The 23,817-nt window shown below is 32.6% G+C and overlaps 1 protein-coding gene and 1 pseudogene across 1 annotated transcript; both read left to right on the top strand.

Annotated features, from left to right (window-relative positions):
- Positions 1 to 1,054: 1,054 nt before the first annotated feature.
- On the top strand, positions 1,055 to 12,703 carry LOC115888208 (annotated as a pseudogene).
- Positions 12,704 to 21,890: 9,187 nt separating this feature from the next.
- On the top strand, positions 21,891 to 22,949 carry LOC115888207. The gene has a single exon (XM_030907841.1). It carries the CDS (start codon positions 21,891 to 21,893, stop codon positions 22,947 to 22,949), a length of 1,059 nt encoding a protein of 352 aa, XP_030763701.1.
- Positions 22,950 to 23,817: the final 868 nt, after the last annotated feature.

Raw genomic sequence — 23,817 nt, 5'->3', positions numbered from 1 at the left:
GATAATCTGTTTTTCTTTGTAACTTTATTTGTCTAATTTGTCTTTGTAAATATATTTAGTTATTGTTAAGCTACGTAAATGAATAGAAATAAAATAAAATCCTATGATGAACTGCATGGTATTATTATCAACCTTATTTATCAAGCATTAGCATTTAGCATGCTATCTGAGGAAATAAATAAAACACACATATCCATTATATTTAATTATTATCTCATTATGTTGAATGCTGTTAGTTTAGTTTTATCCTAAATATTCTTAAGCTATGTTTTAACCCATAAGCTAACATATTGGTTTTTACGAACTGGGTTAAAATATTATGTAAATTTTAGAGAACAAATAGATGTAATTAAAATTTTGTCGCCTACCCAGTCTCACAGCCACGAGCCGCCACTGAAATGCGATAAAAAATATTAAAAAACATACTGTTTGTAAATCACGTAGATGTATGTCTACTTTCACTGTGCTGGGATCTACTTTTTAACTAAACATCCAACACCGCCATTTTTCCTCTTTGTCTCCTTCGTTTTGCAATAATGATCGCACTAGCAGCCGCTATTAAAAATACTTCGGTATCATCCATGTCCGAACAGCACGAACCCAAGCACTACATTACAATGTGGACGCCGTTGCTTGCGAGCCGAAAGATCTTGAGAAACACGACAAACAGGAAGCGCAAACAACGCAAGCACAATCAGAAGCAAGAGCGCGAGCAGGATCACGAGAATGTGGACGCAGCTTAATAAAACAATATACTATTTAATTGTTATCAAAACAACAAAGATATGAGGGATACAAGATAGAAGTTAACAATTGCTAGCCTTAGTCAAAACAAAAATAAGCTGATCGATTTTTAAATAAATATGTTACATTAACTATAGAAACAATTAAAAATTCCAACCAATACTAATTAATTATCTCTAATAGTTACAAAGTAATAACTACAAAGAAGTACTATCATCATAATCGAGTTATCTAGACACCTATATAAAGACACTTATTCCGAAACACATATGTATATTATAAACTTAATTTAAGTTTGAAGTAAGTAATAATGTTTAATATTGTTTGGTGTTTGTGTTTATTCTTTGCCCTTACCAAAGGGGCAAAAATTTTGGGGATATTCATGACTCCGAGTTTCAGTCATCAACAAGTTTTTCAAGTGGTATGGAAAGAACTGTCAATGAGAGGTCATCAAGTAACTGTGTATACACCGAGCCCACTAAACGATAAGTCTTTAACTAATTTGACCGAATATGACCTAAGTTTTAGTTATGAAATATTAAGAAATTATAGTAGTTTTGAAGATACAGACAGCGCACCGAATGATGCAATGAAAATTCTTTTTGCTTGTGTCAAAGCTTCCGAAGCACAACTTAACCACCCTTTCTTACAAGACTTACTGAAAAATGTTAATAACGACACATACGATTTATTAATTGTGGAATATTTTTGGCAAGCCTATTACGCCTTTAAAGAAGTTTATAAAGTTCCGATGGTTGGACTACTCTCTATTCCGCTTACTGTTAACATCGCGGACGCCATAGGTATTGAGAAACACCCTGTGGTCGACCCAGAGATGTTACTAGATTTTTCGATTGCCAAAAACTTCAAGGAGAGGTTGCAGAGTTGGTTCTTTTCTTGGGCATATAGATTATTTTCTAAATTTAAACTCTCACCGATATTTGATGATCAAATTAGGAGGTATTTCGGTAGTGACATGAAATCTGCCAAACAGTTAATGAGGAAAGTAGAATTGGTTATTGGGAGCTCTAATTTTGCGCTGGATAACACGAAGGCAAGAAACGGAAAATATGTTGCTGTTAGTTCTTTGCATGTACACCCTATTCAGCCGTTACCAAAAGTAAGTTGCGAGAATTAGATAGTGTCACACAAATTAATAATCCATATGTTTTTTAAGGATCTAGCAGAGTACCTAGATAATCTGGGGACAGATGTGATTTACTTTAGTTTGGGTACAAATGTGAAATCGTCCAAAATGTCAAAAAATGCAATGGATATTATAACGAAAGTATTAGGGACTTTGCCGTATACTATCCTCTGGAAATCTGATCTTTATAATTTGCCCAAAAACCTTCCTAAAAATTTTTATATCCAAAAATGGTATCCTCAACAAGATCTTCTAGGACACGAGAAAGTAAAACTATTTATAACACAAGGAGGTATGTAAGTTATAATATAACTAGCGTGTACCAGCGACTTGAGCGACTTCGTTCGCGTCGAATTAATCATTTGTAATGGTGATGATAAAGCAAAGCAAAAATTTCCATTAACATACGAACTGGCTAACATTTTCTCACATTTATGTCAGCATGAGAAAAAACAATATGACGATATTATTATATAACTTGGTAATATTTGAGGGGTAGTTTCATCTCGTTGGAATTTGACTTTCGAAGAATCCGTTTGCCAAAAATAAGCTTTTTACGTCAAGCAGTTTAAGTAGAATCGTGGTTAAGAAATTACCCAACTTTTTGGAACACCCTGTATGATTTTTTAAAAACTTTTAAAATATGTAAAAAAACAAATAAATTATGCTTGTCCAAGCGTTTTTCCGAAAGACTAACCGTTTTTTAAATAACAAATATTGTAATATTTGAGGGGCATTTTCACCCTCTTGGAATTTGAGATTCGAGAAACCCCTCCTTATCGAATCTCGACACCCCACAGTCAATCCGATGGCCAAAAATCAGCCTTAAACGTCAAGCAGTTTAAGCAGAATCTTGATTACTCAATGGTCATATTTTATGAATCACCCTGTATAAATTTATAAAAAAATTTAAAATATGTAAAACAACAAAATAAAATATACGTGTGGAAGAGTTTTTCCGAAAAACTCACCGGTTTTTTAATAAAAAATATTTTAATATTTGAGGGATAGTTTCACCCCCTTAGAATTCGAGTTTAGAAAAGTCCCTTCTTATCGAACCTCTACACCCTAAAGTCAATCTGTTTTCCAAAAATCAGCTTTTTTCGTCAATCGCTTTAAGCAGGATCGTGATTAATCAATGACCAGATTTTTCGAAACACCCTGTATACATTTTTAAAAAATCTTATAATATGTAAAAAAAACAAAATAAAATATACGTGTAAGCGTTTTTTCGGAAACTTGACCGTTTCTTAAATAAAAAATATTGTAATATTTGAGGGGTGGTTTCACCCTCTTGAAACTGGAATTTCAAAAAATCCCTTCTTATCGAACCTCTACATCTTAGAAGCAACCTGTATGCCAAAATTGAGTTTCTTACGTTGAGTGGTTTGAGCAGGATCGTGATTAATCAGTATGTCAGTCACTTGAAGATTTTATATATTAGTATATCGATAAGATACAAACGGGGTATAATCGTAATATATACTCATATGCAAAAAAACGCAACGGAAAAATTTTTGGTCAAGTTTAAAATGTTATATTTCTTTAATTTTTAGTCCTATTTCGTTGATTTTTTTAGCAAACTGTATATAAATATATCAACTTTAATTCCTAAACTTAATTTATTATAAACTTTAGTATTTGACTTATTATACAGGGCTAATCGAAGAGTTGCTTTTGACCCTACCTTTAAAACACCCTGTGCAATAATTTCGTTAGCAAATTTTCCTAGTTTTCATTAGTTTTCAGTCAGAACCATGTCTGCTAGATATTTTGTTTTTTGACTGATGTCAACATATGCCTTGTTTAATTTTTAAGAGCAATATGAACTTGCCACAAACATTTTGCAATTTTCTCAATTATCGTTACTTTTTGATGTTATTCTTCATAATGACGAGGTGGCTTTGGTGATTATTGTTGTATTCAATTGAATATGGTTGTTAGGGTCGAAAATTGTGCAAAAATCAGTGGTCTTGTTGAAGACGGCTGATATTTTGAATGTTCGTTTGGTCCTTGTGGAAGAATGGGAAAACATAACACAATGTGTCGCATTATAAGGCTGATTCATGGTACACCGGGCCGTACCCGAGCCGGGCACGTTCCGTAAAGTAGATACCGAGCCACGTCCGGGCCTTCAATATATGCTACACCGAGTGGACAACGGGGATCATGTCCGTGCCGATTATATTCTAGAAAACAGTGTTGCCGCAGTGGTACATTTGTACCAAATTTGATTTTTTTTAATTCTATTTGGTACAGTGGTACTACATTTTCAAATCCAGGATGATTTGGTACAATAATTATTTCCCACGCGCACCGAAATTGAATAGATATTTAATAATTATTGTCGTTGATATTGCATTAAACGCGCTTACCGATACCATTCGGAGAAAATCCGCATTAATTAACGACGTATTATAAACGTTGTAATGTCTATAGCGTTGCCTATATTAAATAACCCGAAGAAAAAACTTGAAAATTTACTGTTTCTAACATGCTTCTATATTTGCGTTTTTTTTAAATAAAATTTAAGTTTTCCAAGTATTGTGTGTAGTATTAGAATTACTTAGAATTCTTCAACCTATACATACTTATAATTGGGTTTTCTGAATTTCTATTTCATGTTTTTCGTCTCGATTTGTGTCTTTCTCCAGGAAGTTTTTTTATGTAGAAATTTATGAAGAAATTCACAGCGACCAAACCGGTTAAAGTCATATGCAGATGTATTTTGTTGTGCTTTAAAAAATTGTACCAAAGTGGTACATTTTTAGTTTATGTGGTACGCGCTAAAAGTTGGGTGCGGCAACACTGCTGGAAAACAGTCGCTATAGGCCCGTAGACGAACGAAGTATTTAGCCCGGGCGACTCATTATGTTTGCCGCAACGGGGCCGGACCGTAGCGGATCCGAGGAAAAATGTACACCGACATTTCTCGGACGGGGCACGGACGCGTTCCGGCGAAGCTCGGCCCGTGCTCGGCTTAGCATGAATGCATCAGTATAAATAACATTTGACAATGTTTGGCCGTGCCTTCACCGTCGCACGGCCCCGGCCCGTCACGGTGTACCATGAATCAGCCTTTAACAGTATGAACCAACGTCTACAGACAGTTACAGCAGCTGAGGGAAGCAAAACAAAGTATTATATAATCTTTTACAAATTTTTTGTTTGTACATTTAGTTATATTACAGTTATTTTTTTAATATCCTTAGTTCTGTTGTTAAAACCAAGCCTGTATCGTTACATTATAACGTTTTTGGAATTTTAAAATAGAGTTTTAATCAGTGTTTATATGACATTACGACAATAGTCACCAAGGCCACCACGTTATATTAAAAATTAACATGGTAAAGTAATGATAGTTGAAAAAATTGCAAATTGTTGGTAGCAATTCATTTTGCTCTTAAAAATTAACCAAGGCATTTGTTGACATGAGTCAAAAAATGCTCAGGAGACATGGTTCAGATCAATTTTAGGAAAAGTTACTCACGAAATTATTGCACGGGGTGTTTTAAAGTCAAGATAAAAAACATTCCTTCAATTAACACTTTATAGTAAGCCAAATACTAAATTTTCTAAAAATCTGAGTTAATGAATTAAAGTTGATAAATTTATATATACTTTACTAAAAAAATCATGAAAATAGGGCTAAAAGTAAAAAAATATGACACTTAAACTTGCAGAAAAAAATTTGCGTTGCGTTTTTTTTGCATCTGAGTATATAAAGTAATAATAATATTATTATAAATTTAGTTTTATTGCATTCCTAAACATAATAAAGAGAGGTAGATAAGAGAGAATTCCCGGTTGCTCAAGTTCCATCAATAATCATATAATTAAAAGCTTTTCTTGTTACAGATATACAGATAATTTAATTTCTTGTTTCTATGCTTATTAGGTTGTCAATCCATTGACGAGGCTATGGAGGTGTTCCTATGTTAATAATGCCAGTGTTTGCAGATCAGCCTGCTAATGCCGATAAATGTGTCAATAAGGGCATTGCCGAAATGGTCAACATTCACGATTTTGCTGAAGAAGAACTTCGAACTAAATTGAATATGCTTTTGAATAATTCAACGTAAGTAAAAGCTTCATTGGAATAACTTTTAAAGCAAAATATTTTAGTACTAATAGTTATACAGGGTTGTTCAGCACATACGACACGGAGTATTGTATCTAAATGATTAGATTTTTACAAATTGTAAGTTTTGGGTTCGTTGAAGGACTATTAGAGCTACAATTTAAAAATATTTTTACAAGATACAGAGTATCCCAAATAAATAAAAACTATCAAAGTTGTATTTTTTTAAATGAAACACCCTGTATATTATTGCATTTTTAGTTTCTACGATTAAAATAAAGGTAAATTTGATAAAGGTTTATTACACTTAAACCTTACCGCTTTTGAAATATTTTCAATTTCGTGAAATTGCAGTCAAAATTTTAAGGCTTCATTTCTCCAAGGGTGTCAAAGTTTTTAAGAGTCCATTTGCGCTACACCGCTCGGGTCGGTCTCAGGGGTCGGGTAGAGCGGGTGTGCTGTGGAAGGCGGTCCGTTCACGATCCCCCACCGCCTGATTTTTGGTCGGACGCATTCAGTGTAAATCACATCTGAATATTTCCCATATCGGCAATATCTTGTTTAATTTAAATGGAACACCCTGTATATTTTATGAGAATTAGATGCACAATTTAATTGTATATCAAATTGTATTATACCATTTTTTATCTATAGCTTCAAGTTTCCGCAGAAAATGCATTTTCTTTTAATTTTAAATTCATTTATCAATATATCCATGGAATACTGACACTTTAGATTATTTTTAAAGATGTACCAAATTTTTAAAGAGTACATATACTAATATTGTCGATATAGTTTGTTTATTTCTTTAAGAAATAAAAAAAAAACTGTTTAAATATTTGTTAAAGAGGACCAATTAATATGATTCCAGTATTCAAACTACATTAATTGACTGTTTGCGTTGATTAATAATAATTGCTCCAAAAACTAAAAAACTGAATTTTTTATATGTATTAGACAGTGTGGTAAAATGTAACACCTTAAAAATGATATTTCATTTTTTGACAAATGCTTATTTGTAACAACAGAGAGACATTCATTTTTATAACTTTTTATTATATTGATTTCTGATTCAAATCCACATTTATTTAGAATAATTTATTCACGAACATAATTAAGTATGTAATTAATTAGTATTTTGAGCGGAAAGAATGGTGGTATATTTAATTAATGGTATACTCTTTTATGAAGATTTAAATAGTTTTCTTTTTGCATACAAATGGGCTAGTAATATTATAATTTTGTTAAAAACGATAATATTACTAGCCTGTACATTTTGTACATTTGTTGCTTTAAAAACAATCTAAAATGTCAATATTCCATGGGTATATTGATAAATCAGGTCAAAATTATAAGAAAATGCATTTTCTACGAAAACTTGAAGGGATAGGTAAAAAGTGGTATCATACAATTTGATAGACGATTAAATTATGCATCTGATTCTCCTAAAATATATAGGGCGTTCCATTTAAATTAAACAAGTTATTGCCGTTTAAAGCTAGTAATTATTTAAAATAAAATTTTAGACACTCTGTATAAGGTAGAATAATTTTTATTATTGCAACACAATAACTGATCAATAAATAAACTTCAGTAAATATTTAGTACTAAAAACTTTGATATCCTTGGAGAAATGAAGCCTTAAAATTTTTACTGCAATTTCACAAAATTGAAAATATTTCAAAAACGGTAAGGTTTAAGTGTCATAAACCTTAATAAAATTTACCTTTATTTCAATCGTAGGATCTAAAAATAGAATAATATACAGGGTGTTCCATTTAAAAAAATACAACTATAGCATTTTTTACTTATTTGGAACACTCTGTATCTTGTAAAATTATTTCTAAATTGTAGCTCTAATAGTCCTTCAACGAACCCAAAACTTAAAATTTGTAAAAATCTAATCATTTAGATACAATACTCCGTGTCGTATGTGGTGAACAACCCTTTATAAGTGTTATCACAGAGTTAGGAGATATAATGTGCAGGGTGTTTCAAAAGACATGTTCCATCTCTCGTGGGGAGATTCCTCTCGTAAAAATAAGATTTATTTTTCATATCAACATAGGTCCTATTCTGCTTTCTTTCATGGCTACACGCTGTTAAAGTCTTAATAATCTTTCGATTTATTATAATTTTCTTCCAAGTACTTTTAGTAATTCGAATGAAATTTTGAGGGTAAAAGTAACTATAAGTGCGACATATTTTAATTCAAAAAAGGTGTCGACATATTCGCCAGGGACGTGCATATGGGTTATCACTGAAATATTTTGAAATAAAGGTCGCTGTCATTTTATATGTAAAATTAAATGGGAAATGTCATCGATGTTCATTTCTAAGTCAACTGGACGCCTTTTTTATATCATACGGTATAATTTTTAGATACTAGAAATTTTTGACTACAACTTTTGATTTTTAAATGACACCCTCGGTATTTTTTTTTACTTTATTCGATAGAAAATGACACTCTGAATAGAATGACACATCACATATCAACTTTTGACATTTTTGCTAAAAAATCGTATTTTAAATCTCAATTTAGAGTGCCATGGCTGTATTAAAAACACTATTTATAATCAAGGAGTCTTGGAAAAATAGATTTGATCGTATATTGTTTTTTGTGTCTTGTCCTGGCCGGTTAAAATATGCCGAAATCGTATTTTTAATCATATCTTAATTTTCTCAAATGGAACGAGGATGGCTCATTAGCATATTTGAAAAAAAAGTATTTTTTTACGAATAATTTGGTACCACACACTTGGTATATCGAGTCAATTGTCCTTATAAACCACATGTTACAATTTATTTCAAATAAACCATATGCAAACATGTAAAAATTAGAGATATGATATGCCATTCTATTCAGAGTGTAAATACGGAAGTTGTCATTTAAAAATCAAAAATTGAATCTATTTCCGGTGAAACAGGAAGTGACCGAAATCAAAAATCAACTGAATACGCCTATCAATCTTGATTTATGTCATATATACCAAATCCCGTTTTTTTATCTGGAAAAATAAAAATGTTATAGAGATGAGCCACTTCCGAGAAACACCCGGTATAGCATAGTTCATTATCAGCGTGTGTAACATGATTCGAAATACCCAAAATGGAAATATTTTTTTAACATTGAAAATGTTTCTGTTATCCTATATAAGGGAGCCCAAATCGAATTAAAATGCTACATTTGCCACACCATGACGTCATATATACAAGGGTATAGAAAATCCCGGCGCAGCGGCGGCAGTCGGCCACCGCGCGCAAAAACCATTACATCGCTAATTGTTTATTGATATATCTTTATTAGTTTAAAAGCAAAAAATATGGGGTTTGCTTTGGTACCTTGTCAAGACATAAGCGAAACTTTTAAATAGTTTCTTTTTTTCATTTAGGCCTTCGTTTTTCGTTAAATAAAAGTTATATTAAAAAAAAATCTATTTTTAAACCAAATTTTCGCATGATTGAAATGATTATTCATGTTTAAAGTTTTTTTTGGTCATAAGCGCTAATGGAAATGTTTTTTTGTAAATAATTATAAAAAATTACTCCCTACGAAGACTTTATTGTGTACTGGATGAAAAAATAAGTATTTGTTTTCTCTATACGGTGGTATTAATATATCGATTTTTGATGATAGTGCCCTTTTACTCGGTCTAATTTTGTACTAAAACTGGCTAGGTATTTTTACACAAATGAAGAAGGAAATTAAAGATAACGGATTATACTATATCCGTATTGTAGCACATTTTTAGACAACTTCTTTATTTTTAAGATTTTGATGGTTAAACATCAACAAAATATTCCTTATGTTTGGACTAAATTTTCTCGAAAATAAAGACATCATTTAAAATTCCGTTACAATACGGAAATATATTGAAACTTTGTGATTACAGTGATATATAATTTATATGGTTTTGTAACAAATTCCTCGCTATTTTATGGCAAATTCTGAAGCTCTGCAAACCTTAATCAAGCATTAATCAAAGCACGTGTGTTTGGAATTTTGGGTGTGGCTTAACACGACAGGATTGGGCTAAGCATTAGGCAGATTTCTGAAATATAATATGCATATATTTCCTTCGGCCACACACCCACTTTACCCGATACATGAGAGCGACCCGAACAGTACAGCGTAACAGTGATGGGTTGTTATTTAAGTATCTGTTATTTTATAACAATTATTTATAAATAACATAACGCAACCGTTACTACTTCTAAAAAATAACAGATATAAAATAACAACACGTAGAGATCGGCCGCTCGTGAAACAAAAAACGAAGTCGGCGCTCTGCATCACCACGAAATTCTATGCTGCTCGAAGCAATTCCAAAAAACAACTAGTATGGATGGAAACATGTTATTTCGTCAACCATCGATACAGGCGGCGAGACAACGGACAACGGAGTGGGGAAAGCGCTACGGCGAACGTAGTTGCTTCGGTCGGTCGACACCGTCGATGGTCGTATTTACAATAGCTTAAAAATAATAGGATATAAAAGAAGCAGGTTTTTTGAAACAGTTGCGGGCATAACGCCTGGCGGTGGAGATAACAGGAGTGGGAAAGGAACGCTGCTGCATCGGTCGATTGTCGATGGAGGCTCGCAACGGTTTGGAGAAGCAGTCATTTTAGATATGTCATTTTTCAACCTGTTACGAGCATAACAGGGCGGCGGTCGAGATAATCGGTGTGGGAAAGGAACGCTGCTGCATCGGTCGATTGTCGATGGAGGTTCGAAACAGGTTGGGGAATAACGCCCTCAGTTGTTTTTAGATACATTCTGTTTCAACCTGTTACGAGAGCATAACGGACGGAGGTCGAGATATTATGGCGCTGTATGTTTCAGTACTTACTTATTAAGTTTCAATATTTAGGTATTTATTTATTCTGAAAAATTTTCAGAATAATATTTTAAGATTTTTTAAAAATGTATACAGGGTGTTTTGAAAAATCTGGTCATTGATTAATCACGATCCTGCTTAAAGCCCTTGACGTAAAAAGCTGATTTTTTGGAAAACGGATTGACTTTAGTGTGTAGAGGTTCGATAAGAAAGGATTTTCGAAACTCGAATTCTAAGAGGGTGAAACTACTCTCAAATATTAGAATATTTTTTATTTAAAAACCGGTGAGTTTTTCCGAAAAACTCTTAAAACACGTATATTTTATTATGTTGTTTTACATATTTATAGATTTTTTAAAAATATATACAGCGGGTTTCATAAAATATGACCATTGAGTAATCACTATTCTGCTTAAACTGCTGGACGTTTAAAGCTGATTTTTTGCAAACGGATTGACTGTGGGGTTGAGGTTCGATAAGGACGGGTTTCTCGAATCTCAAATTCCAACAGGGTGAAAACGCCCCTCAAATATTTCAATATTTGTTATTTAAAAAACGATTAGTCTTTCGGGAAAACGTCTGGACACGCATAATTTATTTTGTTTTTTTTACATATTTTGAAATTTTTTTAAAAATCGTACAGGGTGTTCCAAAAAGTTGAGTAATTGATTAACCACGATTCTGCTTAAACTGCTCGACGTTAGAAAGCCTATTTTTGGCAAATGTGAGAAAATTTTATCCAGTTTGTATGTTAATGGAAATTCTTGTTTTGCTTTATCATCACCATTAGAAATTATTAATTCGACGCGAACGAAGTCGCGGGTACACGCTAGTTTAAGTGAAAAATTAATTCGAACTTTAGTGTGTAGTTGGTTTACTTATGAAGAATATACTACACATTTTCTTATATTGCTATTTTTTGACCGCAAATGGTAAAATCATAACTAAGAGCTTCTCGCCCGTCGAGTGAGATGCACCCTGTACACTGCTACGCAATTCAGGATCTACGCGGATCGAGGGGCAGGGCGTAGGTAGATCGCAATGTGTAGGTATAGACGATTGGCGGAATTTTGGCTTTTTTTATATCGCAATTTGTAAACAACTACCGTTTTTAGAGAGGTATTTCAGATAACAATCGATATTTAGAAATGTTTTGACACCCTGGAAATACTACCACCGAGCACGTCATTGTTGCAAGTTGCAACTGCGTTAATACGCCTGGCGGTGACCGTCTCATACTCTTTCAGATATTTAGCCGCAAAATAAAGAAACCTGTTATTTTTAAGCTGTTATTTTAAGCTGTTTTTTATAAATAACTATAACAGTTTCAACTGTTATCTAAAAATAACGGTTTTGCCCATCACTACAGCGTAATAGACTCTTAAGAACAAAGTATATTATATTAATTAGTGCAATATCATATCGTAGAATTGCCAAATCATTATAATTATTACAGGAGGAAGACTAACATTCTTTTATATTTTAATCGCTAAAATTAATTTGGCGTTATATAAAAAAATAACACTAAGAAAGAAATACTCATGTTCTTTAAAAAATATACAATTTAGTAAAAACTAGTATACTATAAACTACATACATTTTGCAGGTACAAAGCCAACATAATACAGCAAGCGAAAATAATGAGAGACCAGCCATTGTCAGCACTAGACACAGCAATATTTTGGATTGAATACGTCATCAGGCACAAAGGGGCGTCTCATTTGCAACCGGCAACTTTAACACTGCCTTTCTATCAGTATTATTTATTAGACGTTTATATTTTTGTCGCTTTCGTTCTTTACGCATTCATTTATATAAGTAAAAGGATTTATTTTAGCTCATTGAAATTCTTACTTACTTGTAAATTAACCACAAAACAAAAAAGGGCTTAATGAAAGGTCTGAAATTTCTGGTTAGGTTAGGTTATATATCTATCATTGTTAAATAGTTTATAATATACTTATATAAATATGCAATATAGGTAAAGTAAAATATGTACCGGGTGTCCCACTAAGAATAGCTCTCGGCTGTATCCCGGAAAGTATTAGCCGTAGGGCTTACGGAAAAAAAAATATTTATAACTAAAGAGGCTATGAGAAACTGCTGGAAATGATTTTCAAGTTTGTAAAACGGCCGCTAGGTGGCGTAACTGCTATGGAAAATAAGAAAATATATTTTTTACAGAATTTTGCCTAGATAATGGGCACTATAAATAATAGCTTCATAATCTTCAGTAAATTTTGGATTTTTTTTGTTAGGACCATTTTCCCCTATCTGGTAAAATAAAGTGGTGGGGGAAGGTTAGATCTATCTTTTTTTAAATGTTAATAACTCCGGACTGGATGATCAGAATCCAACAAACGAGGGCTCGCTTAAAAGAGCGTTTCTTACTTTATATTATACCATAAAAATAATAATAATAAGATATTTAACGTAGACGCTAGGGGGCGCTTTCTTACAATTTAACAAATATAGCGCGTTTTTTCAAAAAAAACGAAATACGATAGTATACGTAATTTTAGCTGATAGTAAAGAGTAGTAAAAGTTTAAAAAGTCAGCGAAAACCGCATCTTGATATCTCCTTTCAAACCGAAGATATTAGCAAAATTATAATAAATACCAAAAAATAAGCCCTTAATTACCTTATTTTTACAAGACGGTATCAGTAGCCTTCTTGATTATGGCCATTCTGAAAGTGGGCCCAGGGTGAGAAATGCGATACCTCATAGACGTACGTTTTAATGGGGTTTGATATTTTTCGAGTCAAGTGTAAACTACCCTTAGGACAGTATTTATTTCAAATCTGATAAATTATATTGAGTCCTCTTTACCTAAGATACTTAAGTTCTAATTTTTATAAATATTGATATAGGGTGTGTCATTAAAATAAGAAATTTTTATTTTTATTATTATTTTTTTACGTACTTACGACTCCACTGGATTGTAATGGAATATTTTGGAGCAGACAACAAACCAAGCTTGTTAAAACTTTGTCATGTGTTTCCGCCCTTAAATTGGTATTTTTTCAGAAGATCGTAAAAACTGTTTAGAATGAAGGACCCGTTTCTCTTGGAAAAACTAAATATTTTTCTGTTAGGTTAAAAATCCCACGTCCATAAATTAATATAATACTTGCTTTGAAACAGCTAGAAACGACTAGCATCAATCATTAAAGCTGTAAAATCCTAAATTTTAACTTCGAGATTATATAAGCAAAACCCCTAGAAAGAAATAAAACTCTAAGACGACACTCTTCTCACGATAGACCTCCAACGGGCCAATACAAACAGATTTTGATAAAAACAAAATTATAATTGTTAATTTAAATATTAAAGTAAAAGTTCACGTAATGATATTCTGAAAATTAAGGACTGTCCTCCTTTTTTTTATCCAAAATATTCAAAATTATGTGAAATAAATAAACATATAAGATGAAACAGCGAAACCTAATGAAATCAAATTATAAATATGATTTGTTTTGGTTTTTTTTTTTTTTTTTTTTTAAAATATATTTTAGTTAGGGTTAGTTTTAATCATGTGTAATTGTGTTTTACATTAATTATAATATTTACACAGTTATTAGTAATAATTTGAAATAACATTAGAAATGGTAAAGTAACGACATCTGTGACAAGTAAAGCCAACTAGACCGGGAACGACAGGGTAGTTGAGGTTTTCTCAGAACAATCAGACGGTTCCTGAAAAGCGAACCCGAAGAGGATTTGAGAATGGCTCGGCACCTTTAAATATTTCGAGGTTTAGGAAAATAGATTTTTGGATCAGTTCGGTACTGACTTTTAAATTAGACGGTCGAATTTTCTCCGTGTAGATCTTATATTATCCAGTGGTTTCTTTTTAATAATTTTAGTAAGTTTTCGATTTAAAGATTTTCTTAAATATTCAATTCTCAAGTTAGGAAATTTTAAACATTTCATGTATAAAGATTTTTTAATTTGTTGTTTTTAGATTTTCTTTAATATTTTTATTAACGATTTAAGACTTTCTGTTTGTTCTAAAGGCTTTAGTAAAAGTTAGATGTCATCAAACAAATGATTATTTTACAATTGTTCTTTTATTAAATTCTAATTTAAATCTAATTGTTCAGTTAATATTTTTTTGACATATTAATTTTCTACCAACGAAAATTCTAAGAGAGGTTTGAATTGTATGCTAATTTTAGATAATTTGAATTAGACTAATAAGGAAAACTGTTGTATTTTAACTTTATCACTTCTGAATTTTAATATCATTCTTTAATTATTTTGATTAAATTTCTTTCCTTTTTTTTATATTTCGTTAATTATAAATGTCTTGTTAAATCTTTTTCTATATTTTTATTTATTTATTTTTTTATATTAAATATAGTTAGGTGTTGTGAAAAATCGGCATTTTATTTTTGAATCTCACCTTTTCTCTAAAATATTAAACTATCTAAAGTCCATGACCGAAGCGGGAGATCTACAAGGGGATCAATGAAGTCTTCGACAGGTTCTTGTTGTTGATTTATTGCTGACGGATGTTGACGTAATAAGGTAAGTGGCAATATAGTTTATAGTAACTTAATTCAGAAAGAACCCTTACCATAAAAGTGCGATGCCTTAATTTCTATTATTAGCTGGCTATATTTTGTTTTTTTTATATATAAACGATAAACTATATTTACGCTCGGAAAAGTCGGTGTTCTCATTATCCAAGTTCTGCCTACCGCTCAATAAATTATTTTAATTATAATAATTATATAAAGGCCACACTACCATGTTAACGGACAAATCTGGAAAGTTTTGTCACATAAAAATTGGTGACAGCTACGGTGGGATACACAAAAATTAATTTGTAGTATGTACCCAGATTATTGTTTTTGATTTTATTTTTGCTCTAATTTAAAAAGTAAAGACTAATTTTTTTTTTTTTTTTTATGTTTTTTTCCTTTTTTGATTTTAACAGTATTAGTAACTCTATTGAGTCCTCATAATTGTAACAAATGTAACTCTTGCTTAACTCTTTTATAATCATCGAATGTATTTTCTAATATGTTTTTATTAATGGATGTTAGTGATTAAAATGTTATAATTCTATTATTTTTGATGTTTATTCTTGGTTTATTGTATTTGTTTTAAACATAGTTGTGGCACAAGGTCTTTTCAGTTTTTTTAAATGTTCTTGAAATGCATTCCGTATTATTTATTTTCTGATTTAGAGATTTTGTAGAAATTTTAAATGATCTTGTGTCATTGATTTTAAGTTTTTTTTTCTTAAGAATAAATTGCCAATATGTTTTTGCATAAAGTAGTATTTGTGGTAATTCAGAATATTTCATCTCAGGATAGTGTTTTGTTTTAAGAAAGATTCATGAAATTTCGATAGATGTTTCTTTTATTTCGTTAAAATGAGGAAGCAGTTAACCAGTAAAATCAATTTGCGATAATGGTAATTAGCGTAAATGTTTATGACAAAGAAATCGCACAGGTAAATATGTCAACATCTGTCAGCAGCAGGAACAATGGTCAACTAAGATTTTTTTTTTTGGTAAATTAATAATTGCACATGTGTTTCATAGATAGAACTAATTAAAAGTCAGCGAACTCTCTCGACATGCAACGAAGTATTCACATGTCGTTATACACTAATAAGTATTGTTGTGGACCTTTGTCTTTTGATTAAAATAATAAAAGTTTTTTTTCGGTTTCTGTAAGTGTTATTTTTGTAATGGAATAACTGTTATTTGTTATTTGATGAATAATTTTTCTTATATGTCTTTCTGAAAAAAAAGTAAAAATTTTTATTACAGTTGGACAAATGGAATAGTCAGCTGTGGTTTTTTTTTGAAATGGTTGCATAACGTATTAGGCGTTTTGGCTTGTTGAATAGTTATTACTTGGGTTTGCAACAATTGACTTATACTGCAGCATACTTCATTTATTTTTAATATTACTTTTGATGCTACTTTATATTCATTTCCTTTATTCTAGAAACATAAATAGAAAAAAAAAATGTTTATATGCTCCGTTTAGAGAGTTTAGGTAACCTTTGTAGGTAACGAATTCTAGATGAAAATCGATGCACTTGTGAACTGGAACCAGATGTTTTTTTAAGACCCCAATTTCAATAGTAGGTACCTGGACGGGACACAATGAAGCGACGGTTACGTCCCAGAGAGCTTTAAATCTTTTACGAGGGTGTTTTAAAAAGTAGTCGTCGAAAATAAGAGAATGGATTTTTCGACAATAATTTAGATAGGGTACTGGGTTATGCATGTAAGGTTGTGGAGAAGGCGATGTAATTCACTAGCAGCAAATTGGTCTATCGGGTTCGGATCAACGGATCCTAAAAACTATATACAGGACGTTGAATCTGGTCTAGGGACTTACTAAAGGTGGCCTAGACATGATCCGAAAAGCACGGGTAAACAGAAAGAAGTTATTGCACGAAAGGAAGAGATTTTAGTGCAAGGAAGATAGAGGATAGAGTGTGGACATATCAGATGTACGCCTAATTTATTTACGGATTTGTCATTCACGACAATGAGTGCTGAACCTGCGTTCACTGATAAGGAGGTCAGTGATGGAGTAAGAAACTATCGACCAGAGCGTGCTGAGAATTCGGAGGGAGGAACCCTTGAATTGCTGTCTGGGATAAAAGACAGTGGCAGTAGCAGGTGGGGGAAAGGAGAATCGCCCACAGCTAGTAGCACTGGATCCACTCTAGTTGGCGATTTTACGCAAGTTAGGTGAAGCAAGGTATCTTTATACATAACGGCTCTACACAGAGAAGGCGGAAACGCTCATGGACGCCGTAGGACGGAAAATTCGAACCCTCAATTCGAAGATTGCAATAGACAGAACATGTATGCGAATAACCTTTGGAATAAAAAACAATAGACTAGAAAGTACTCGTGAGTTTAACGCCTAAGGTTTAGCGCAGACCGGAGGATCAAGGCTTGGTTGCATGCAACCCTGACTGGTTAAACTCATGAAGAAATCAATAATATTGTAATTACCTGGTTATGATTGTAGTGTATCTGTATACACCGGGGTCCCTACACACACTATGGTCTTAACCACTGAACCACTTTGCCGTCAACATTTCTACAGTTAACGGCTACAATAGAAAACCTATCATAATCCATCAAAAATCACAATAGATAACCGTTATTTGCATACTGAATGGACAGCCACACAACAGACCGTATTAAAATCCACATTTTTCATACTTCGGTACCTGTAAAGAATTAGGCTCGAGCGTTATGACCATTTTTCCTTCAAGGTCGGATAGGTATTCCTCAGGAGGAGTACACTCAAGTTCAGATGGGGTACACTCAAGCTCATCTGAGGTACATTCAAAGGTTGAATGTGGGCATCTGGATATGGCGGAGCAGGAGATGGTAAAGAAATTTCTCCAGGAATATGAGGACATATTCGCTTAAGAGGGTAGACCGCTAAAAGCTAAGGCAGAGTGATTGCATAGACACGGGAGATGGGAAAGACATTTCTCCAGTACACCTTACATGGGGGAAAATCAGTGATACATCGGATTTTTAGAAGATTAAACATCATATTAGAAAGAAATAGAAAACTGACAGAGAAAGGGTTAGTATAATTCAGTATAGGTATTCTAAAACATTAAAAAGCAGTAAATGTTCATAGTAATAATAATTTGCTTAAAACGAAATAAGATTCAAAGTAATAATTTGCATTCAAAGGTACATTGAATATATACAGTTTTCTTTTCTCTCTTGTGTTTTGTTGAAATATTAAAGTATTCTATTTTTTTTTTAAATATTTTTTTTTAAATAATGTGTAACATACGTAAGTGACTTTTATTTGCCAGGATGATAATACAGTTTTTTTTCATTATTTTTCTCTCTCTCCATTTGTTAAAGAAATTATTTGTTGCTCTGAGCTAAGTAAAAATAATGATAACGATTATTTTCAAGTATTTTATTTTTCAGATTGAACTAAACATTTTTTTTTTGGTTTATTTATTTTTTTTGTCTAATTTGGTTATTAATTTTTTGGTTATTAAAATCTTATTTGTTTAACATAACTAACATCGTTTTAATTTTGAATGATTGTTCTGTTTGTTTCATTTAATCTAATTTATCTATTTTAATTTTCAGGTGGTTTTTATAAATTCATTTCATTATTAATTTTTTTCCAGATAATATTATCTATTTAGATAATTAAAATATATTTCTGTTTATTCAGCAGTTATAGGTATATACAAATCTTTTTATTAATTTTTTGCTACACAGGTTTTTGAAATCAGCTGTTGGCAGGAAAAGAAGTTAGTTTACTACTAAGAGGCAATAGCTACCTTAAATATTTAATTTTGTTAGATTTCCAGGTATATAATATACTGTTTGACCAGCGGATCTGAAGCTACGGAAGGAATGCGAGAAAAAAAATCGATATTGCCACGTTTATCTATAAAATTGCAAAATTGCCAGACATGAACTATAAATTTAATATATTTTTATTATATATAATGTGTTTAGCATATTCTGACGTATATTACTAAGGAATTTTAACGTGGTTCATATTGTTCGATATGTTTTATTTAATAACATATTTCTTTCATTCTGTATAATCTGCTTATTACGAAAGTTGAGATTTTTCAACGATATAATTGGCAAACCGGCATCGCCGCGCATGGCCGCCTATTCATCGAACATGATTGGCGAAGTACGTCACAGGATTTGTTACCACGCAGTTGCCATGGCTTTTGCGCCTTTCCTATTCGCTTGCTTTATCCCCAACCAAAGAATATCTTAATACCCTAGAAGTCTCGTCTCGCATCAAAATCTGACCTGTCGATGGGGCCTCGCTTTGGCGAGCGAGGCCCCAACTTCGTGGAGCCTCGCTATTTTGCTCGGAATTGAACGAATAGACGCGCGGCGTTGCCTTGTTTTGTGTGTACTTTCTTGAATAGTTTTAACACAGGTTTTAAATTATAGTTTTAAATTTTATCTATTGCTATAATCAGTCTTTCCGTTCTCCGCACTCCGCCAGTTTAAATATAATATTATCTTATATAATTCCCGTGTTACAGTTTTGGTTAGCGTACTCCTCCGAAACGGCTTAACCGATTTTGATGAAATTTTATATGTATATTCAGTAGGTCTGAGAATAGGTAGTTATATATTTTTATACCCATAAATGATGAGGTAGTCCACCCCCATTTTTTATTTTGTGAAAAACAATATTTTAATTTTTTTAACTGACATTAAAAATACAAACAACCTAAATTTTCACCGTTCTACCATCATCCCCTATTTTTTAACAGGGATTGTTTTTTAAGATTTTTTATTACCATCTCCGAAACGGCTTAACCGATTTTGATGAAATTTTATAAGTATATTGAGTAGGTCTGAAAATAGGTTGTTATATATTTTTTATACCCTTAAGTGATAAGGGTAGCCGAGAGGGTAGCCCACCCTCATTTTTTTATTTTTGGAAAAAAAAAATATTTTTTTTATTTGGCCTTAAAAAATACAAACAACTCTAAATTTTCACCGTTCTACTTTCATCCCCTATTTTTTAATAGGGGTTGTTTTTTTAATTTTTTGTTACCATCTCCGAAACGGCTTAACCGATTTTGATAAAATTTTATATGTATATTCAGTACGTCTAAGAATAAGTTGTTATATATTTTTTATACCCTTAACTGATAAGGGTAGCCGAGAAGGTAACCCACCCTCATTTTTTTAGTTTTGAAAGAAAAAATGTTTTTATTTGGCATTAAAATACAAACAACCTAAATTTTCACCGTTACCATCATCCCCTATTAAAAAATAGGGATTGTTTTATTTTTTTAGTTGCCATCTCCGAAACAGCTTAGCCAATTTTGATGAAATTTTATAAGTATATTAGTAGGTCTGAAAACAGGTTGTTATATATTTTTATACCCTTAAGTGATAAGGGTAGCCCACCCCATTTTTATTTAAAAAAAATATTTTTATTTTTATTTGGCATTAAAAATACAAACAAACCTAAGTTTTCACCGTTCTACCATCATCCCTATTTTTAACGAGGGATGTTTTTTAATTTTGTTACCATCTCGAAACGGCTTGATCGATTTTGATGAAATTTTATATGTATATTCAGTAGGTCTGAGAATACGTTATCTGTTTTTATACCCTTAAGTGATAAGGGTAGCCCACCCCATTTTTTTATTTTTGAAAAAAAATATTTTAATTTTTTTATTTGTCATTAAAAAATACAAACAACCCTAATTTTCACCGTTCTACCATCATCCCTATTTTTTAATATGGGTTGTTTTTTAAAGGTTTTGTTACCATCTCCGAATTTTTGTATATTCAGTAGGGGAAACTGGGGTAAGATGACGATTGGGGTAAGATGATTAATGCCAAAAATTTTCCGTATAAATAAATATTTTGATTTATGGAATTTGGCAACATCTAAAGCGTTGCATGCGGTATTAAGAGAAGACGGCCATTTGTCGCAGCAGTTTGTAGTTTAACGCACACGTGCCCGAATTGTTTTTCTCAACAGTTGTTATAATATTTTGGCTAAAGTTTTTAGTGGTTGTGCTTGTTAATGAGTAAGTACGATTTTCAATATTTTTACAAATAATATCCTGATATTAAGAGTAAACAACCAATGCTTGAATGTATTGATATTTTTGTTTCAATCTTAGGAAATAAATAAATAAGGTTATGTGTGCATGGGGGTAAGATGGCGGGGGTAAGATGACGACATCGTCATCTTGCCCCAAGATCGTCATTTTGCCCCATAAATATGTGTTATACCTTTTAGCGTCATAAATATCATTACTATGATATTGTTTTCATTACAGGATGCCGAGAAATTACAAACGAAAGACCAACCGTAGAAAATGGGATGACGATTCCCGTAGGTTAGCGCTGCAAGCTCTCGAACAAGGTACCTTATCTTGTAATGCGGCAGCTATTAGATACAACATTCCTGAGCCAACGCTGAGGCGATGCCGAAAAAAGCAACTTACAGGAGAAGAACTTCCACATCATGCGGGTCGATTTAATCAAACTTTTACACCTCAACAGACTGCAGAATTTGTTCAATATATCACCGTGGCCTTGGAATGACTTCAGTTCAAGTGCGAAAATTAGCTTTTCAATTTGCCGAGGAAAACAAAATACAACACAGATTTAATCGCGAAACCAAAACAGCAGGAGTTGATTGGTTTAACGGGTTTAAAGCAGCCAACCGTCTTAGCCTGAGAAACCCAGAAGCCACATCTGTTGCTCGTCTTAGAGGATTCAACAAAGTGCAGTTGAATCTTTTTCTATCCTTAGAGGTTAAAGAAAAATATAATTTTACTCCTGATCGCATCTATAATGCCGACGAATCCGGTCTATCTACAGTGCCAATGAAACTACCAAAAATTTTAACGCCTAAAGGACAACGTCGAGTAGCCAAAATTGTATCCGCCGAAAGAGGCCGCACAACCACTTTAGTTTGTTCTATGAATGCTGTAGGTTCTTATGTTCCGCCTTATTTCGTATTCGCTCGTCAACGAATGAAACCTGAACTGTTAAATGGCTGCCCACCTGGATCGCAAGCAACGGCACAAAGTTCCGGATGGATGACGGCTGATAGTTTCCTGGCATATCTAAAACATTTTGTTAGATACGCAAAGCCTTCCGTTGATGACCCAGTGTTGTTATTGGTCGACAACCATAGCTCACACATTTCACTTCCAGGGATAAACTTCTGTAGAGAAGATGGAATTATTCTGGTGGGATTTCCACCTCACACAACGCATAAATTACAACCATTAGAGGTTTCTTTTTTCGGCCCCCTAAAAACCTACTACAATCAAGTGTGTGATGCGTTTCTGGTCAATCATCCTGGAGTAGTAATTTCTGACAGAAATATCGGTCCGTTATTTGCCGAAGCTTACTGTAAAGCTGCTACAGTAAGTAATGCTGTGAAAGGGTTTAAAGCATGCGGCATCGAACCATTTAATCCCCTAATTTTCGATGACAACGATTTTGCTGCTGCAAGAACGACAGAACGCGATAATTCAGAAGAAGACTTTGCATCACCATCACCAAGAAAGAGAAAATCCACAACCACTCCTTTAACCATTGACATACAGTCAGATTCTGATGAAGACTTTCCTTTATCTATCCTGTAAAAAAAACTGAACCAAACACCAATGCAAAACAGTCGTGGATTAATTACAGCTAAGGAATTAGTTGAAGACAAATTAGAAAGCACTAAGCAAAAATTATTTGAAGATAACAAAAAGCTTTAAAACAAATTAGGCCAATACCCACAGCCGAAAGGGCATCCATAACTCGAAAAAAAATGTCTGCCTCAATTATTAGTAGCACGCCTGTAAAGGAAGCTTTGGAAATAAAACAAAATGAACAAGCAGAAAAAGAGATGAAAAAGAAAATTAAGATTGGAAAAAAGGCTATGAGAGACAAAACAAATGAAATTAAGGAGGAAAGGCAGAAAAGAAAAAAAACGTCAAGGACCCATACGTGACTACGATAAGGCTGGCCCAAGTGGTCTTAATTCTAATAATCAGAAGACATCTGATGGAAGTCACTACATGTGTCCGGGATGTAATGAATTATATACAGATCCTCCAATTGAAAATTGGATCCAATGTTCATCTTGTTCGTTGTGGTGGCACGAGGAGTGTTCTTCTTTTGAAGATGGCGATTTTTATTGCAGATTTTGCATTTAAGTCATCTTACCCCAGTTCGTCATCTTACCCGTTATATGAGGTAAGTTGACTAAATTGACTTGTTTTTTGTTTTTGCTTTTTGAAAAAAATGATTTAGTTTATGTGATTTTTTTTTTTTTTTTTTTTTTTTTTTTTTGTTTGTAGTTTGTAGTTTCAATATTGTTTCTTAAAATAAATATTTTCAAAGTTGTTGAATTTTCCCTTATCGTCATCTTACCCCAGTTTCCCCTACGTCTAAGAATAGGTTGTTATCTGTTCTTATACCCTTAAGTGATAGGGTAGCCGAGAGGGTAGCCAACCCTCATTT

This window comes from Sitophilus oryzae, unplaced genomic scaffold, assembly GCF_002938485.1.
Source record: "Sitophilus oryzae breed Bouriz unplaced genomic scaffold, Soryzae_2.0 scaffold_690_pilon_pilon, whole genome shotgun sequence".
NCBI classification, from domain to species: domain Eukaryota; kingdom Metazoa; phylum Arthropoda; class Insecta; order Coleoptera; family Curculionidae; genus Sitophilus; species Sitophilus oryzae.
Note: the sequence above shows the minus strand (reverse complement) of the source record. Positions and strands in the feature narration are given on the sequence as shown.